Raw genomic sequence first — 16,376 nt, forward strand, 5'->3', positions numbered from 1 at the left:
CTCTTTTTAACCTGAAGAGCTTTTTGCAGCTAATGCTGGTTATTGCTCCCGAACAGTTTGTCTCCAGAAAACACGTAGATCCTTCAAATAGGACTGGACTCTGGTACAGTCTGTGGTATCATAGATTGGAATTTGCTGCTTATGATGGGATAACACCTAGCAATAGCATGCACTTGTGTATTTATCTCTGATTGAAAATATACACACACACACAAAATCATATTACTTAATGCAAATATTCCCCTTTTCTGGGGATTCCATTTCACTTCTTATCTCCCAGATATCTTAAGTATATTAGCATAAATATGCTAATTTTCCTCATATTGATCGCTCAGTGTGGTCTTCTCTCTGGTTTTGCATCATCCAGCTCATACTTTTGGGCTGATTATGCAGTCTGGTTTTGGCAGATTTATAGCTCTCATTCCCTAGCTAAACATTCATTATATCCCAACACATCTTTTTTTTTTTTAGTTTGGAATTCTTGCTAAGTTCCTGCTCTAGGAATTGTAGGACAATCATAGAACCAATCATAGAATGTCAGTGACTGCCTAGTCTCGTTTATGTCTGCGAAGACACCTCCTCATAACAGCACATTAGACTAGTAGTCCTCTAATCTGAAACTATCTAGTGATGGAAAATTCACTACTCATAAGGTTGCCCATTTCACTTTTGGACAACTTAGGCAAATATGGATCCAGGTGAGGTGTGGAACTCTTGCTCTTAGAGCATCCTTTCAAATTTTAGGTCATTGAATTCTTAGAAAAACAGATCCTGAAACAAAATAACTTTGCTTGGGTGCTATGATTTGTTTTCTTCTTTTGGGCAGGAAAATGTACCATTTGTGTGATGATAAACTAGATGGGGTGAGGTTTATAGTGCTAGTATGGCACTATAATTATAACTCGTTGCCCAATTACATGCCAAAAAATTTTTTAGCATTAGTTTTTTTTTTTTAATTTGAGTTCCTAATTCCTTTCTTCCCTCCTTCCTCTTTCCCTTCCCTGTGAAGGCAAGTAATTTGATATGAGTTTTACATGTGCAATTATGCAAAATATATTTCCGTGTAGTCATGTTGTAAAAGAAAACAGAGACAAAAAAAAAAGCTGAGAAAAATAAAGTTTAAAAAAAAGTTGCTTCAATTTGCATTTAGATTTCCATCAGTTCTTTCTCTGGAGGTGGATAGCATTTTTCATCATGAGTCCTTTGGAATTGTCTTGAATCATTGTATTGCTGAGAATAGCTAAGTCATTCACAGCTGATCGTTGTACAGTTTTGCTATTACTGTGTGTACAGTTTTGTCCTAGTTTTGCTTACTTCATTTTGTATCAGTTCGTTTTAGTCTTTCCAGGTTTTTCTAAATGCATCCTGTTCATTATTTTTTATAGCACAATATAGTATTCCATTGTAATACTATACCACCAACTTGTTTAGCCATTCCCCAATTGATGGACATCCCCTCAATTTTCCAGTTCTTTGCCACCAGAAAAAGAGCTCCTATAAAGATTTGTGTACATGTAGGTCTTTTTATTTTTTATGAAATCTCTTTGGGATACAGACCTAGTATTGCTGGGTCAAAAGGTTTTGCAGTTTTATATCCCTTTGGGCATAGTTCCAAATTGCTTTCCATAGTGGTTGGATCAGTTCATAACTCCAGCAACACAATTAGTGTCTCAGTTTTCCCTCATCCCCTCCCACATTTGTCATTTTCCTTTTCTGTCATGTTAGCCAATTTGATAGGTGTGAGGTAATTAGAGTTGTTTTAATTTGCATCTCCCTAATCAGTAGTGATTTATGGCCTTTTTTCATAAGATTATAAATAGCTTTGATTTCTTCTGCAAATTGTCTGTTAATATCCTTTGGGGATATAACTTTCTGTCCTTTGAAAAAACTATAGCTAATTGAAAACCTGGATAATGATACAAACTAATGATGAAAATTTTCATTATAAAGGAAATGATTTTGAACTACTTATTCATCATTTCCAGTCCATAAGAAGTCTTTTTTCCAGATATGGAAACTTGAGAAAACCATGTTTTTTTTTTTTTTTTTTTTTTTAGGTAGCAGCATTATCATTTCTTGTTACTGCCATTATTATAGCACTTTTAAGCTTGAGGGTTTCATTTATATGATAACACTATATATATATACATATATATATGTATATGTATATATATATATCTTTTTTATGTTGAGTTAAATATGTAGAGTTTTAAATTTATAGATTTGATAGGCAGATTCATTATACCTAACTAAAAATCTTAAGGTTAAAGCTAAGCAGGTATTAGATTGTGAAGTAAACCTGGAAAGTGTGGTACTGTATCCAAGCCCTATTTTTTATTGTAAATAACCATTACTTAATTTGGGAGTCAGTAAGCATTTATTAAATGTCTATTATAGATAGGCACTGTGCTAAGCACTGGGGATACAATTACGAAAAAGAAAGACAGCCCCTCCCCTCAAAAGAGTTTGCAGTCTGATGGGGAAGACAACATGCAAAAGGAAGTGAAAAGGGGGCCTTGGGAAAGGTTTATTGCTTTACCTTCCAGTCCTCCAGTTCTTGCTGAGGTGGAGTTGATCACAGCTGAGTCTCCAAAATGAGATTTGGGGTGATGGGCTTATCTTGTGGCAGCCACAATATTGTGACATTGAAACCAAGCAGAATGGCTGATTGGACATGAAGTTTTATGGGAGCTTTATGTAGTTGGCGTCTTAGAGTGGGTACGATTCTAATGAGTCTGGCAGGGCAGGTATGTGGCCAGTGATAGGTAGGCCCTAGGGAAGAATGGAAGCAAGCTCCACAGGAAAACTGAACCTGAGCTCCGTGTCAGCTTAGAACTGCACTGATGGTTTGTTACACACTTAATTCTTAGCACTGGTGACTGTGCTGGACAGAACTACTAGCCCGTTCTCTTGCACATGAATGGGCAAATAGGATTCACTTTATGGAGGTTAGCTTTATAGTCAACTTTGCTAAAGGCATTTATTCTCATCTCCATGGTACCAACTTTATGGTGCGGGAAAATGTACCATAAGCACCTTTTGTTGGCTGATTTTTGTTAATGCATCAAAATTCATGAAAAAAAAATTGAAAGTATATGATGATAAATATGACAGTATTGACTCTTTACAGCTTCTGGAACACAATGGCGGTTATGGAAATAACATGCAACCTAGAGGTTCTCTCAGTTCAGTACCACAAAGTACTAAGGCCGTGGGGCAGCTCAGCAGTGTGTACAGTGGAGGTATGTGTTCATATTTAAAACTCCTGAATTCGTCTTCTTTGCATCGATAGCATGTTCTAAATGCTGACTTTATTATCTTTGTGAGCATCGAATTCTCTATTAAGCCAAATTTGATGACATTTGAGTAATATCCAGTCATTTTAATTTTGATGTGGTTTCCCTGTTGTTTAACATCAGACTTTCTATACTTAAGCATGATTTTGGTGTAGAAGATCCTCTGAGTTTTAAATTGGAATCTTTGGGACAGAGCTGTGCTAAAATACACCTTTGCTTAATGCATCCTTTCTTTACAATATAAATGAATAATAATAATAGCTAACATTTTTGTAGTGCCTTCTGTGTGCAAGACCTTAGGCTAAACGCTTTACAAATATTATCTCACTTGTTCCTTAAAACAGCCCTGGGAGGTAGGTGCTGTTGTTATCCCCATTTTACAGATGAGGAAACTGAGTTAGACCAAGGTTAAATGACTTGTCCGGGTTCACACAGCTGTCAAGTGTCTGAGGCCAGGTTTGACCTCATGTCTTTCTGACCCTAGGTCCAGCACCGAACCACCTGCTTTCATATTGTTAAGTACCATGAAAGTGGAATTGTTGTAGCTTCCTATCTCCTTTTGTGCCTTGCACATAGTAGATAACTTTGAAATGTCTGGTGAATGAACGATTGCATTAGGAATGTGGTATTCCCACAATTGATGGATATCCTCATGTCTGATGAGTGAGTGACTGAATCAAGAGCATAGTATCCTCATGAAATATTTTGTAGTAGACCAAGGTGCTATTATCTTCTTGCTCTGGAATTTTTATTGCAAGCCATGACCTAGTATAGTCTTAATCACAATAATTGCACCAAACTGAGCTCCCAGGGATTAGGCCTAACTTCTTGTAATCCTTAATAACCAGGATCAGAGCTCACCTTGATCTGCATCTTGGAATGATCCTGAGTTGAAACCCTTTAAAGCTCACATTCACCTGGACTTCATTACTGCTTGCTAGACTGTCCATGCTTAGAGAGTCTGCTTCTCTCTCTCTTCATTCATCATTTTATTTAAGTGCATAATTCACCTCCTCTGTAGTCTTGATTAATATTCACCATCTCACTGACAAGAACAGGTTCAGGCAAGGCCTGTCATTTTTACCTTCATAACACCTTTGGAAAATATCCCCTTCTCTCCTCTGACATCCACCACCCTGGTTCGGGCCTTTGTAACCTTATGCCTGGATTATTGCAATGGCCTGCTGGATGGTCTGTCTGCTTCTAGTCTCTCCCTGCCCTAATCCAGCCTCCATTCAGCTGTCAACATGATTTTCCTGAAGTTCAGGTCTAATCAGGTCATGCCCACATTCAGTAAACTCCAGTGACTATCACATACTCCAGGATCAAGTATGAATCCTCTGTTTATTCTCCGTTCTCCTCCCTCCCCGCCTCCCCTTTCCACGACATGCTGTGACATCCAAAGACACTGGGCTTCTTGCTATTCCCCAGACAAGGCACTTTGACTCCTGACTCCAGGCATTTTTCACTGCTTGTACTCCATGCTTGTAATGCTCTTTGTCTTCATCTCTGCTTCCTGGTTTCTTTGGCTTACTTCAAGTCCTAGCTTTTCCTGATTGCCCTTTATTTCCAGTGTTTTGCCCCTGTTTAGTTTTTCCAGTTAATCTTGTTTAAATAGCGTGTCTATACATAGTTCTTGGAAAGTTATCTCCCCATTAGACTCTAATCCCCTTGAGAACAGGGGCTTTTGTCTTTCTTTGTATCCCCTTTGCTTTATATAATGACTGATACATAATAAATGTTAACTGGCTAACTGACCCAGATACTTTGTCTTATGTCGCCTAGCTTTTGATGCAAGATAATGGGGCAGTTTAACATCTTGTACTATTGGTGTGAACCGTTACCGTGAATTTACATTGGTAGATGGTAGGCAACTCAACCTGTTTTTGGGAGCTGGGGGAGAAAGGAAGGAAGGAAATGTTGGTGTCCACATTTAGATATTTATAGTTAACTGATTGCCCTTGCTCCCTATTACAGCGACCTTAAAGTCATCTAGCCTCCTAATACTTGTAGTTCGTTGTGACCCACACGTATTTATTCTCCTCATCTTTTCTCTGACAGAAATGTGGTCATTAGTATCTGTTTTGGTTGCTGCAGTATTTGATCCATGCATGTGTCATACGTGGTAATTTCCACATAAATCTCTCTCTGTGAACATTGATTTACAATGGTAAAGCTATCTTTTTAGGAGGATTTTTTTATTGTTATTATTTAGATTTGTTTGTAAATGCTGCAGAAAGATACTTTACTTGAAATATAAAATGCTTTGAATACAAAATAATAAATAGAAAGTTCAGTGACTTAAAGAGCAGTATATTCTAATTGGATATTTTACTGCCAACTACAGAGTTTTGATGAAGGACTGAAATAAGTTTTAATCTTCATCTTTGTCATGAATAGTCATATGGATGCAGGTGGGAAGCCTGACCTGTAACGAAACTTTACTGCAGTTCTCTTCCTCAACTTCATTATATGCTCTCTCTACTTGGCTAAGCTACGTCTGACCTGTACCTGATCTTGAGGATAAGAGTATATTTATGAATAGACAGTAATGTCACTAATTTTTTTAAACAAACATACTGGCACTTATACATCCAACTGTTTTGCCCTTCATAACAGAATTAAAAATAAAACTAACCCTTTAAAACATTTGATAAGCAATCATTTAGTCTTATCTTGAAAAGATAGGACATTTACTACCTTCTGTGGCAGCCTATTTTATTTTTGGACAGGTATAATTGGTATTTAGCTTTTCTTTACAGCAAGCCTGTATCTGCTCTTTGCAATTTCCATTCATTTCTTTCAGTTTTGTTTTATGGGGCCACAGAACAAATCTAATCCCTATTTCACACGACAGCCCTTCACTTGACTTAAAGATAACTACCATGTCCCCTTAAACTGTCTCTTCAGATTCGATGTCATCAGTTACTTCAGCCATTCCTTATATCCCATTGGTTATAGTCCTTTCAGCATTCTGTTTGCCCTCATGGTCAAGCTTCAATTTAAATATCCGTCTTAAAATGTTGTATCTAGTGTTGAATTTTTTGACCTGTTCTTGGCTCATACTGCATTTACTGTCCACTAAAACTCCAAAATCTTTTTCATACATATTAACTCGTCAGTACACCTCCTGTTCTTGTGTAGTTGATTTTCTTTAATACTACTCTATGTTTATACCTTTTCTGTATCACATTTCATCTTAATAAATATTCTGTTTATGGTTTTGAATCTTCACATCTCTTAGATTTTGACTCTGCAACCTAACTTGTTAATTCCTCTCAGCTTTTTGTCATCTCTAAATTTGATAAGTATCCCATCAGTGATAAAAATATTGAAAAGTACAAGGCCAAGCAAAAATCCTCTGGAGTATCTGGATCATTCTCTTGGTGTTGATGTAATTTCATTAATCATATCAATTTTGGTCTAGTGCTTCAGCCAATTTTGAATCTCCCTAACTGCTAAATTTCCACATAACAAACTTTTGGTATTAAGTCTGCATGAACAATGCCATTGATGGTAAAGAATTGAGCCAATATTTAAGTTATGGAATCTGAGTTGATAGAGGCCTTAGAGATTACCTGGCACAACTTCCCAGCTAATATATAATTCCCTAAGAATATCATGAGAGATTTTATCATGTATCTTGCTGAAGTTAACACTATATCTCTGGAATTTCCTGACTCAAGTCGAGCGTTCTTGATTCTTCAGATCCATTAGTTGTTCCATTATACTAGGTTGCCTTTTCTTTGAATATGATTTTGATGTTTGGAAACCAGATAAGTGATCAAGCTAATGTTAGCCAGAGATTATCTTTGATGAAAAAGCCAATTATTGAAATACAATTTACTTCTGTATGATAAAGAATCTCTGAAATACTATTAAATTTCCACATAGTAAACCTTTTGTTATTCCACATGAACTGTCATTGATGTCAAATAATAAGTCAGCAATAAGATATAGAAAATGATTGATCGGGAGGTTACCTGGTCCAGCTTTCCAACTAATGTTTAATTTACCATGCATCAATTTTAAAAATACATATTTTAAATAGTTGTCAAGTGTTTATTTTTATCCCCTCTCATTTCCTCCCAGCAGGAAAAGAAAAAAGAAAAAAAACTCCCCTGTAATCAGTCCACAAGTTTGCAGAAAACAAATTATGTGAACTTGAGCAAGTCACTTAATTTCTTGAGCCTAATTTCCTTCATTTGTACAAAGGAAGAAATTGGAGTAGATGGCCTCTAAGATCTTTTCCTGCTCTAGAGCTTCAGTTTTGGGATACTTTATACACAAACTGAAAAAGTGCTAAACCACAAAAAAGATATATTTGTCTAAACAAAACTAGAGATTGTATAGGTGACATTTGTAGACCATAATGCATTAAAACAAATAAGTGATACCATATCTAAAAAGTATGGTTCCCCATAGAAATTTTAAACTTACTGGGTGAAAGTGGAAATCATAAAAACAATAATATCACATCAAAGATAATGGAAAATATATTTATCAAAATCTATGGTATGTATTCGAGACAGTATTTGTGGTCAAATTCATATTTCTATTGCCTATATCAATAAGAAAGATAAATTTCACAAATAGAACCTGTACCTAAAAACCTTACAAAGAAACACAAGCATAAACCAACAGATAAAGAAGAGAAATAATTAAGATCAGATTTCTGTAGTATAATTGAAATAACAAATCTAAGAATTGTTCTTAATTTTTTTTAAAAATTAACTTTTTATTCTGACATTAAAAAAACAAGGGTGAACATTTTCATACATAAAATGGTACAGAAAAAGATAGTACACAAATGTGAATTTCTGTTATCTACTGCTTGCTTTTCCTTTTAAGCATAAAATAAATTCAGCTTGTTAACTTGCAAAACTGCTCTCCTTGTAAGAGTAAAATTGATAGGTTATCTTATAAAGCTAGCAAATCTTATAAAAAAACCCAGATCATCAGAATTGGAAATGAAAAAGCAAATCATAAGGACAAAAGAAAAAAAGAGATCCATTTATTGCTCATAGCTCTGTGCTGATACATTTCAGAATTTAAAAGAAATAGATGATTATCTGTCAGTTTAAAGTACCTAAGCTAGTACTGGACAACCCACATCGATTAATCTCAGATGAAGAAACAGGGCTGAAAAAAAGACACCAGTCTCTGGTATGTTCCACAAATGAATGCAGTGGAACTTTTAAAAGGAAAGTAATTCCTGTATTGTGCTAACTGTGTCAAAGTATAAAGCAAGATCATAGGCTCAGTAAATCTTTCTAGGCATTCCTTGTATCAGAAAAAGGTATAATAAAATGATGATGAAAGGAATTAGAGACCAGTATCCACAATGAATATTCATACCAAAATGCTCATATACATAAAAAAATCCATTTTGATCACATAAGAATTATAATTGGGTACAAGTAAGATTTAATACTGGGAAAACAGTCACTCTGTTAAATCTTTCCCAGCCATCAGCACACCATGCTGCCTTCACTCCTGCTATCATCCCTACCCCACCTCCAACCCACCCCCAGAACCTTAGACTTCACCTCCGGGATGAGGTGAACTTTCTTCTTATCTTGCCCAGAACCAGGCATCCCCATCACTTTCCAGCTATCTCCACACCATGCTACATCTTTCCTTTCTTTTCCCATTTTCCAGCACCCCTTTTGTATTGTCTTTCCTTATTAGAATATTAGTTTTTGAAGGCAAGGACTGACTGTATTTGTATCCCTGGCACTGTGCTAAGTGCCTGGTATGTAGTAAGAGTTTATTAAATGCTCTGTTCATAACTTAGTAGCAAGAGAAAAATGAAGACCATATATTAGATGCCGAAAAAGCCTTTGATAAAATATAGCACTCATTTATGTTTTAAAAAAAAAACAATAGAAATACCTTTCCAAAGTATGATTAAAAGGATATATTTGCAACCAAAATCTAATGTTTACATGCAGTAGAGAAACACTTGAAGTAATCACTTTAAAAACAAATGTGAAACAAAGGATGTCCACTCTTGCCGCTCCAATTTAATGTAGTTTTAGAAATCTTAGTAATAACAATAACATTGAATAACATTAAAGGAAATAAACACCAGCAATGAAGAATTTAAAATTTTGCCAATGCCAGTATTTGTATGCATAGAAAAGCCAATCATTTTAAAAAAATGGAGGTAATATGTTACAATAGGAAAGTAGGATATAAGAAAAATCTAAAGAAGTCTGTGTTTTTATCGTCATCAAGAAATCCCTGGTAGAGAGATATCCTTTATAATAACATAACATATACCCGATTTTTGAATAGAAACCTACACAAAGACTTTTCAGAATTATTTTGTGAGAAAACAAAGAACTAAAGAAATGGAAGGATTTGTCTTGTATATGGTTAGGTCAAGCAAATATTTTAAATGGCAGTACTGGCCAAGCTAATTTATAGATTTAATGCAGAACCCCTAAATAAATAGATTATTTCTTAGAATAATATAAAATTATGAAAAATTAATATAGAAAAATAGGCAAAATTATTAAGTAAAGAAAAAGAATGTGAGCAAAGAAGGATTGACTCACACTCTTACATCCCAAAATGTTATAAAGAGCAATAATTATTTAAAAATAACATCTGTTACAAGATAGATCATAATGAAACAGAATGGTGAATCCAGCAATAGAACCTAGTGAATACAGAAGATTAGTGTTTGATCAGTCCACACTCGAAGAACACTGGGAAGTTGAATCACTATTTAGTAAAAGCTATTGGGAAAACTTGATGTCTGTATGACAAAAAAATGGGTTTAGTTCCATATTTCACACCATCTTCATGACCAGGAGAAGTTCTAACTGGAACAGAGATCTGTTTTTTTTTTTTTAAATCATTAAAAAGTAGAAGAAAAAGGAAAAAAAATGTCTCTGCTAAGGAGATAAAGAATATTTTTTTGTCAGCAAAATTATTTGAAGAAATCAGTGACAAAATTGATGGTCTTGATTATGTAAACCAATTTACAAGACAAAAGGTATTGACTCTAAAAAGAAAAGCCATGGGGAAAAATGTTTGAAGTAACTGTCAAATAAGGTTCTGACATTCAGAATCTGTGAGGAGTTGCTACATTTTTATAAGATTAATGATATACAAGTATATGGACTCATGATTTACAGTTAACCATGAAACGATGTTCAAGCTTTGTAATAATTATAAAAATGCAAATCAGGATACCTTAAGATAGCCCCTTCTGCCCACTAGAATGGTAAAATCTAGTGCTGAGTTTATGAGTAAATAGCCACTCTAATAAGACTCTAAGCTGGGTTGGATGTTTTGGAGAGCAGTATGGCAATGTGGAATAAAAGTCCCCAAACTAAGTCACAGGACCAAAGCTTTACTGGTCGTCTAATCCATATTTTACTCATGAGGAAACTGAAGCCCATAGAGGCAAAATGACTTGTCCAAAGTTATAGAAATAGTAAGTTGCAGACTTCACTTATTTAGACTCAGGTCTTATTTCTAGTCCAATGCTTGCTTGTGCACCACCTCTCAATCATGCTTCTTAAGCCACAGTACCATTGATGTAAGGCTTGATTGTAATGAAAACTCTCCTCACTATTAAAGCTAAACCAGTTGGGATGGGCCACTGAGGAGAGGTGGTAAGTTCCATCTCAGCTGAGGTCTTACTTGTCAAGTATGATGTAGAGGGGTTATTTTTCTATGCATCATTTGAACTGATGAGCCCATGAGGTCTCTTTGGTTTTTCAGATTCTGTGATTTTTATGTGTGAGGATCTGGAGGCAGTTAAATGATGTTAAAAAAGCATTTCCTTATGTAAAATCACCTTGGACTATGTTTAATCAGGTGATCTAGTATCAGTGGAAAGAATGCTTACAATTAGAAGTGCCTAACATTAGCAGTCTATACCAATACATTAACTGAATGGGTTGATAAAATGATGTTATACCTGTCTGCTACTACCTTTATAGTGAAGTTCAGTTTTTAGGAAGATTTCTTGCTCATTTAATTTCCTTGCTAACTGAGTAGTTAGAAACCATTAGCTATTAATCTTTTCCTCTTTCTAGCCTCGTTAAGCAAGGCTTGACAACTTGAATTTGAATCTTATTGCCAACACTTAAATGTACGCATTCATTTTTAAATTTTTCTGGAAACAAAAAATGGGGAAATAAGCAGCAGTGGTTCTCTCTTAAGGTCCCATCCTTAAGAAAGTAGACTGAAATGAGGGCTCTCAGGAAGTTTCTAGAAGTGTCTTAAAGGAGCAGAGGCAAGGGCTCAGATAGAACTGAGCACATCTGGTGGAGTACTTCTTGGATCATGTAATGTGAGGCAGATGTTCTGGTGGCCATTGGCCCCCTCCTTTTCATGGCTGGGCATGAGTGGTCCTGTTGCACTGAGCACCCTTTTTTCAACCTATCATGACAGATTGGAATATATAAGTGGGAAGGATGTGATATACTTGTCATTTGGGCTAGGATTGTGCCTCCAATAATTTTATGCTGTGTTATCTTCTTTACTTTTAGGCATGACAGTTGCAGAGTGTGATCAGACGTATAGCGGTTTCTTTGACATACTTAGAGGAGGAACAGAACGATTTTTTACTAACATCAAAGATACTTCTTCCAAAGTTATCCAGTCTGTTGCTAAGTAAGTATGCTGGTAAAACCATTGAAATTAGGATAACCAAGCTAAGTAAAATATAAGTTGATAATTAATGAAAGTAACTCTGAAATACTGATTTTTTCTTTATGGCTTCTTACCTGTTTGTAGCATATTTTGAATTTTGGTCTGACATTCTAGGGTCGGGATTGTCTTTAGTGTCATGGACCCCTTTGGCAGCCTGGTGATATTTATGGATGGATCCTTTCATAGGATTTCTTAGAATTAAGCTTAAAGAAGTAATAATAATTGAAGGAAATGCTGAAATTCCAGTTAATGGTTAATGAAAATAAAGATGTAATTGTTTTCCCCCAACCAAGTTCCACTACTTTAGCACAAGCCTTGGTTTCCATAAATTATTTTAGAGTACATACCTTGTCATTTCTTCATTACAATCCTCTGTCACAGGATCAGCATCACAAGCTAGTCCTTTTAATCCTTGGCAATTATAGGGGAAAATGTCTGCATGTGTGTTGGGGGAAGGAGGGGAGGACATGATAGCAGGGTAGGGGAAGGTACTGGGAAATGGAACAACTGGAAGATAAGATCTAAAATCTGGAGATTTTACACCCTCCCTGCCTTTCTTACTTGTTTTTTCACTTTTACTACCTTTTGTTTTTCCTTTTTCCTCTCGAATTTATGCATGAGGAGGCAGTCAAACACTCAGTGGCTGGAACAACTTAGCATTGGGGCTCTTCGGAGGGAGCCTGATGTAGTGGAGAAAGTTGAGGTCTGGGAGTTTGTAAATCTGCTTCTGATTTCTGCCTCTAACACTCAAGAGCTCTGCTGTCTTGAACAAATGACATAAACTTTTTGAGCCTCAATTCTTCATTTGTCAAATGAAGTTAATAGTATTCACATCATGACCATAGCAGAGTTTTTGTTAAAAAAGCATCTTGTAAATCTTACAGTGCTACAGAAAGGGGAATTATTAGTGGCTCTCCCAGCCCTTAGACGGTAATACTAAGTCAGGTTTAATGATTTCCTTTTACTTTTGACCAAGAACTTGTCCTGCAATGACCCCATGGTATAGATCATATCAGCATGATTATTCACATATTGCAGATGTGTTGAAAGTTAGGCTTAGAGTGGACAAGAGACTGGCTGGGTGTCCCCAGCTTCTAAGTGTTAGAGCAAGGATTCAGACTTAAGTCTTCTCACTTCAAGCCTAGTGCTCTTTATGCTCCATTATGCTTCTTCTAGAAACAGAATCAAGGAAGGGGACTACTCAGCCTGATCTGTGAGTCTTGCACATTTTAGTAGACCAAGAACTTGGGGGAGCCTTTTACCAGGCCTCTCCCCAGTGTGGGTCCAGTTCGGTTGGCCTTCTTTCTAGGCTCTGGATTGGGTATGCTCGAGTTTTGAGATGGTTTTGGGAAATAAAAATGGAGGTTAATTGGCCTCATAATATTTCATACATTTTGCTGCTTGTTAGAAGTTTTGTTGGCTGTTCTTCACAAAGAAGAGCTTTGTTTGCAGTTTACAGAAAAAAGCTTCAGAAGTATCACCTCTTAGGGTTCAGACTGTTACCTTCTTCTAGTGAAATGTAACTTTTTTGTGTGACTAGAATGGGAGAAAAGTAGAGCTATCCTGGCACATGAAAACAGTTGTTATTGGCTTGAAAATATTTAAGCAACATTTATTTCATTGTCAGGAAACTCACTAGTTGCTACATAAAAAAGTAGGAAAACATATTTGGCTTCCATAAGCACTTTTTGCTTTCCATTTAATTTTTATACATTAGTACTGCTTAATATTAGTTTTTTCAAATACTAACTTAAAATAATTACTGAGCACATAAGTCTATGAGTCATTTTGGTATTATTCATTACAGTTACTTGATGTCCTTTATTTATAAAAATGTACCTACCTTGGGGGCACATACAATTATATACAATTATAATTTCAGGGATCATTTTTCAAAGATGGCAAAACATACTCATCGAAAGAAAGGAATAGAATCTAGTGGCTTTTATTTCACATTTAAGAAATAAAACTCAGGAATAGGTTTTATATTTTTGGTTTCATCAAAATTCTGGATGAAAACTTTTTTTTTTTTTTGCAGCTCTTTTGCTTCTTTGTTCTTATTTGTTCACTTAAAAATATTCCTATTAGGTTCTAGCCAGATGAAGATGCCCTGCCCTTTGGCTTCAGAAAAGAGTGAAGGCTCAGGAGATTCATTGGCAGCTGTCTATGTGGATATATTTGACTAGCCAGATTTTACCTCCAGAGTATGATATACTAGGACAATGTTCTTGCTTTACTAACTCTGCAGTGAGCAGGCATATTTGTGCCTTCCCCACTTTCCTCACATATAAAATGTGCGGGCACACTATTATAAAACAGTACAACCATAATTCAATCTTTATTTATGAAATTTATTTTATTTATTTATGAAAAGACCTTGTGCTAAGCAAATTAATATTGGGAGCAGGATTATAAAGAGAAGTAGGGAATCTTGAGAGAACAGACCATCTAAACACATAGTAATACAGATAATGTAATCATTACAAATTAACCTTATCCATTCTATAGAGTGCGTTCTAGAAAGAAAGAACTTTGTATTTCTTTTTAACATATTCCATAATGTTGTTTATTGGGATTAGCCTTTCTCCAAGTTATTATGAATTAGTGAATTTTTACTTTGCTTTGTAAAATTGTTGGTTAATGTTTCTGGAGTCAGGTATGTAGTTCGTTTCCCATGACTTAGCTTCCCTGCAAATAATTGATTATGTGAAAAGGAATGGAGTTTTGGTCCTTGTATTTCTAAAGGTTTTAAAAAGAAGCTATTTTGAAGCATTAATTGTTCCATTAATCTATAGAGTTGGAGTAGGGGTGGTAGTGTTGACTTGGTGACTGCCATGAAGCAGGTTCCTCTTATTGATACTCATTTCTTGGAGGTGATACTGCCATTTGTGGCCCAGGGAACTGAAGGGTAATGGAAGTGACTCATTTTCACTTGTTGCTCCTAAAGACTATCCTAACCTGTTGGAGGTCAGTGACCTCTGTTCTGACCCTTTACCTGAAGGCATCATTTATAGACACCCTGTTGCTTCCTGTGCCCAACTTCCTGTAGTTGTTCCTTTCCAGAATGGGTTCTAGTAGCTTTGAGGGGTAACTGGAATAAGAGCAGTTATTTGTTACTCCTTTGTGGCTCATATCAGAGTTTATATGAAGATGTGTGTTAGGGTGGGGGAGAAATTGAATTGGTTATATAGTCTTGGGGTCTGGTATGTAGCATCCCATAGAGTGGTTGTGAAAAAAAATTGGGCTATAGTTTTGAAGTTGCTTTATCCTATGTTGTCACCATCATCCTTCAAAATTTTTTTACCTCATTTTCATTGCTTTTTCTTTTATGTATTTTTTATCGTTTTGTACCTCGCCTGTTTACAGCCCCAGGTAAAATATGCATGCTGTTGTTACTGATGTGTGTGCTTTATGCAAATCAGTGTTCTTCCTAAGTTTAGCCATGGGTGATAGAAATATAATTCTTTAAAAAATTTTAAATGATTTATTATTTAATTGCAAAGAGCTGCCAGCATGCCATCTTTTTGTAATCATTTTCTTTGGAAGTCATTAATGCTTGCCCAGCATGTTTCTGGGTATTGGATGATTCTCTAAAAGACTTTGCTAATTTTTTTTACCTGCCTCCTATTTAACATTCCTTGCCTCTAATCAGCTTCATGAAAGAAACCATGAATTGGCAGAGTTGCCCTCATCTGAAGAAAAATGACAAAATAATTTGCCCTATTAGCTTAAAATTTATTGGCTAAAATCTCTGCATTTTGAGTGAAAAAAAGTTAATTGTGGAAAGGGCTTAATTACTTATAGCTACAGTTTTCCCTTTTAAATTGCATACATGTCATCCTCCATTTTGTGTATGTATGATTGACTGGAGCTCTTTCATTGGTACCTGTGCCTAGAGCAGGGTAGTATTTCCTAGTGGTGATGGTTTGGACCAAACCATTCCCATTCCCATGCTGTCCCTTTTGTGACCATCAGCATGGATTTGTGGTGTAGCCAGTTGTGGAGAACTTGGTTTTCCTCTGAAGCTAATTGGCTTGTGAGGATTAAACCAGTGATATCTTGGCTTCATTTAACAGTACTCTAACCAAGTGAACTAAATGTATTTAGTTTGTGATGATCTTAGGTACGCACATACTCAGACAGACATGCATGTATGCTCGCACACTTTCATTACACTATTCTTCACCACAAATTCCTTGTGCCCTACCTGTGATAATGAACAGCCTTACCAGGAATGATCTTGTGTCATAAGATATATGAACAAATTTGTTCTTATTGGAACTATTTCAGTCAAATCCTCATTGAGAGGATGTGGAAGTGTGAAACCTGGAAATATCATGGCATGGGGACAGAATAATCCCCCTTGTGATACGATATTTTTGGGTCATCTCAGAGCAGTTCCTT

The 16,376-nt window shown here is 35.8% G+C and overlaps 1 protein-coding gene across 2 annotated transcripts in view; it reads left to right on the plus strand.

Annotated features, from left to right (window-relative positions):
• Positions 1–16,376, plus strand: part of GAK (cyclin G associated kinase) — a 131,359-nt gene that overhangs the window by 47,730 nt on the left and 67,253 nt on the right. The window contains exons 10-12 of one of the 2 annotated variants that reach the window (XM_036765548.1): positions 3,131–3,242; positions 11,810–11,933; positions 15,339–15,344. In XM_036765548.1, the coding sequence (XP_036621443.1) occupies positions 3,131–3,242; positions 11,810–11,933; positions 15,339–15,344 (242 nt within the window). The remainder of the gene's footprint in view (positions 1–3,130; positions 3,243–11,809; positions 11,934–15,338; positions 15,345–16,376) is intronic. The other variant, XM_036765549.1, reaches the window with a different exon arrangement.

Source organism: Trichosurus vulpecula, chromosome 6, assembly GCF_011100635.1.
Source record: "Trichosurus vulpecula isolate mTriVul1 chromosome 6, mTriVul1.pri, whole genome shotgun sequence".
Taxonomy (NCBI): domain Eukaryota; kingdom Metazoa; phylum Chordata; class Mammalia; order Diprotodontia; family Phalangeridae; genus Trichosurus; species Trichosurus vulpecula.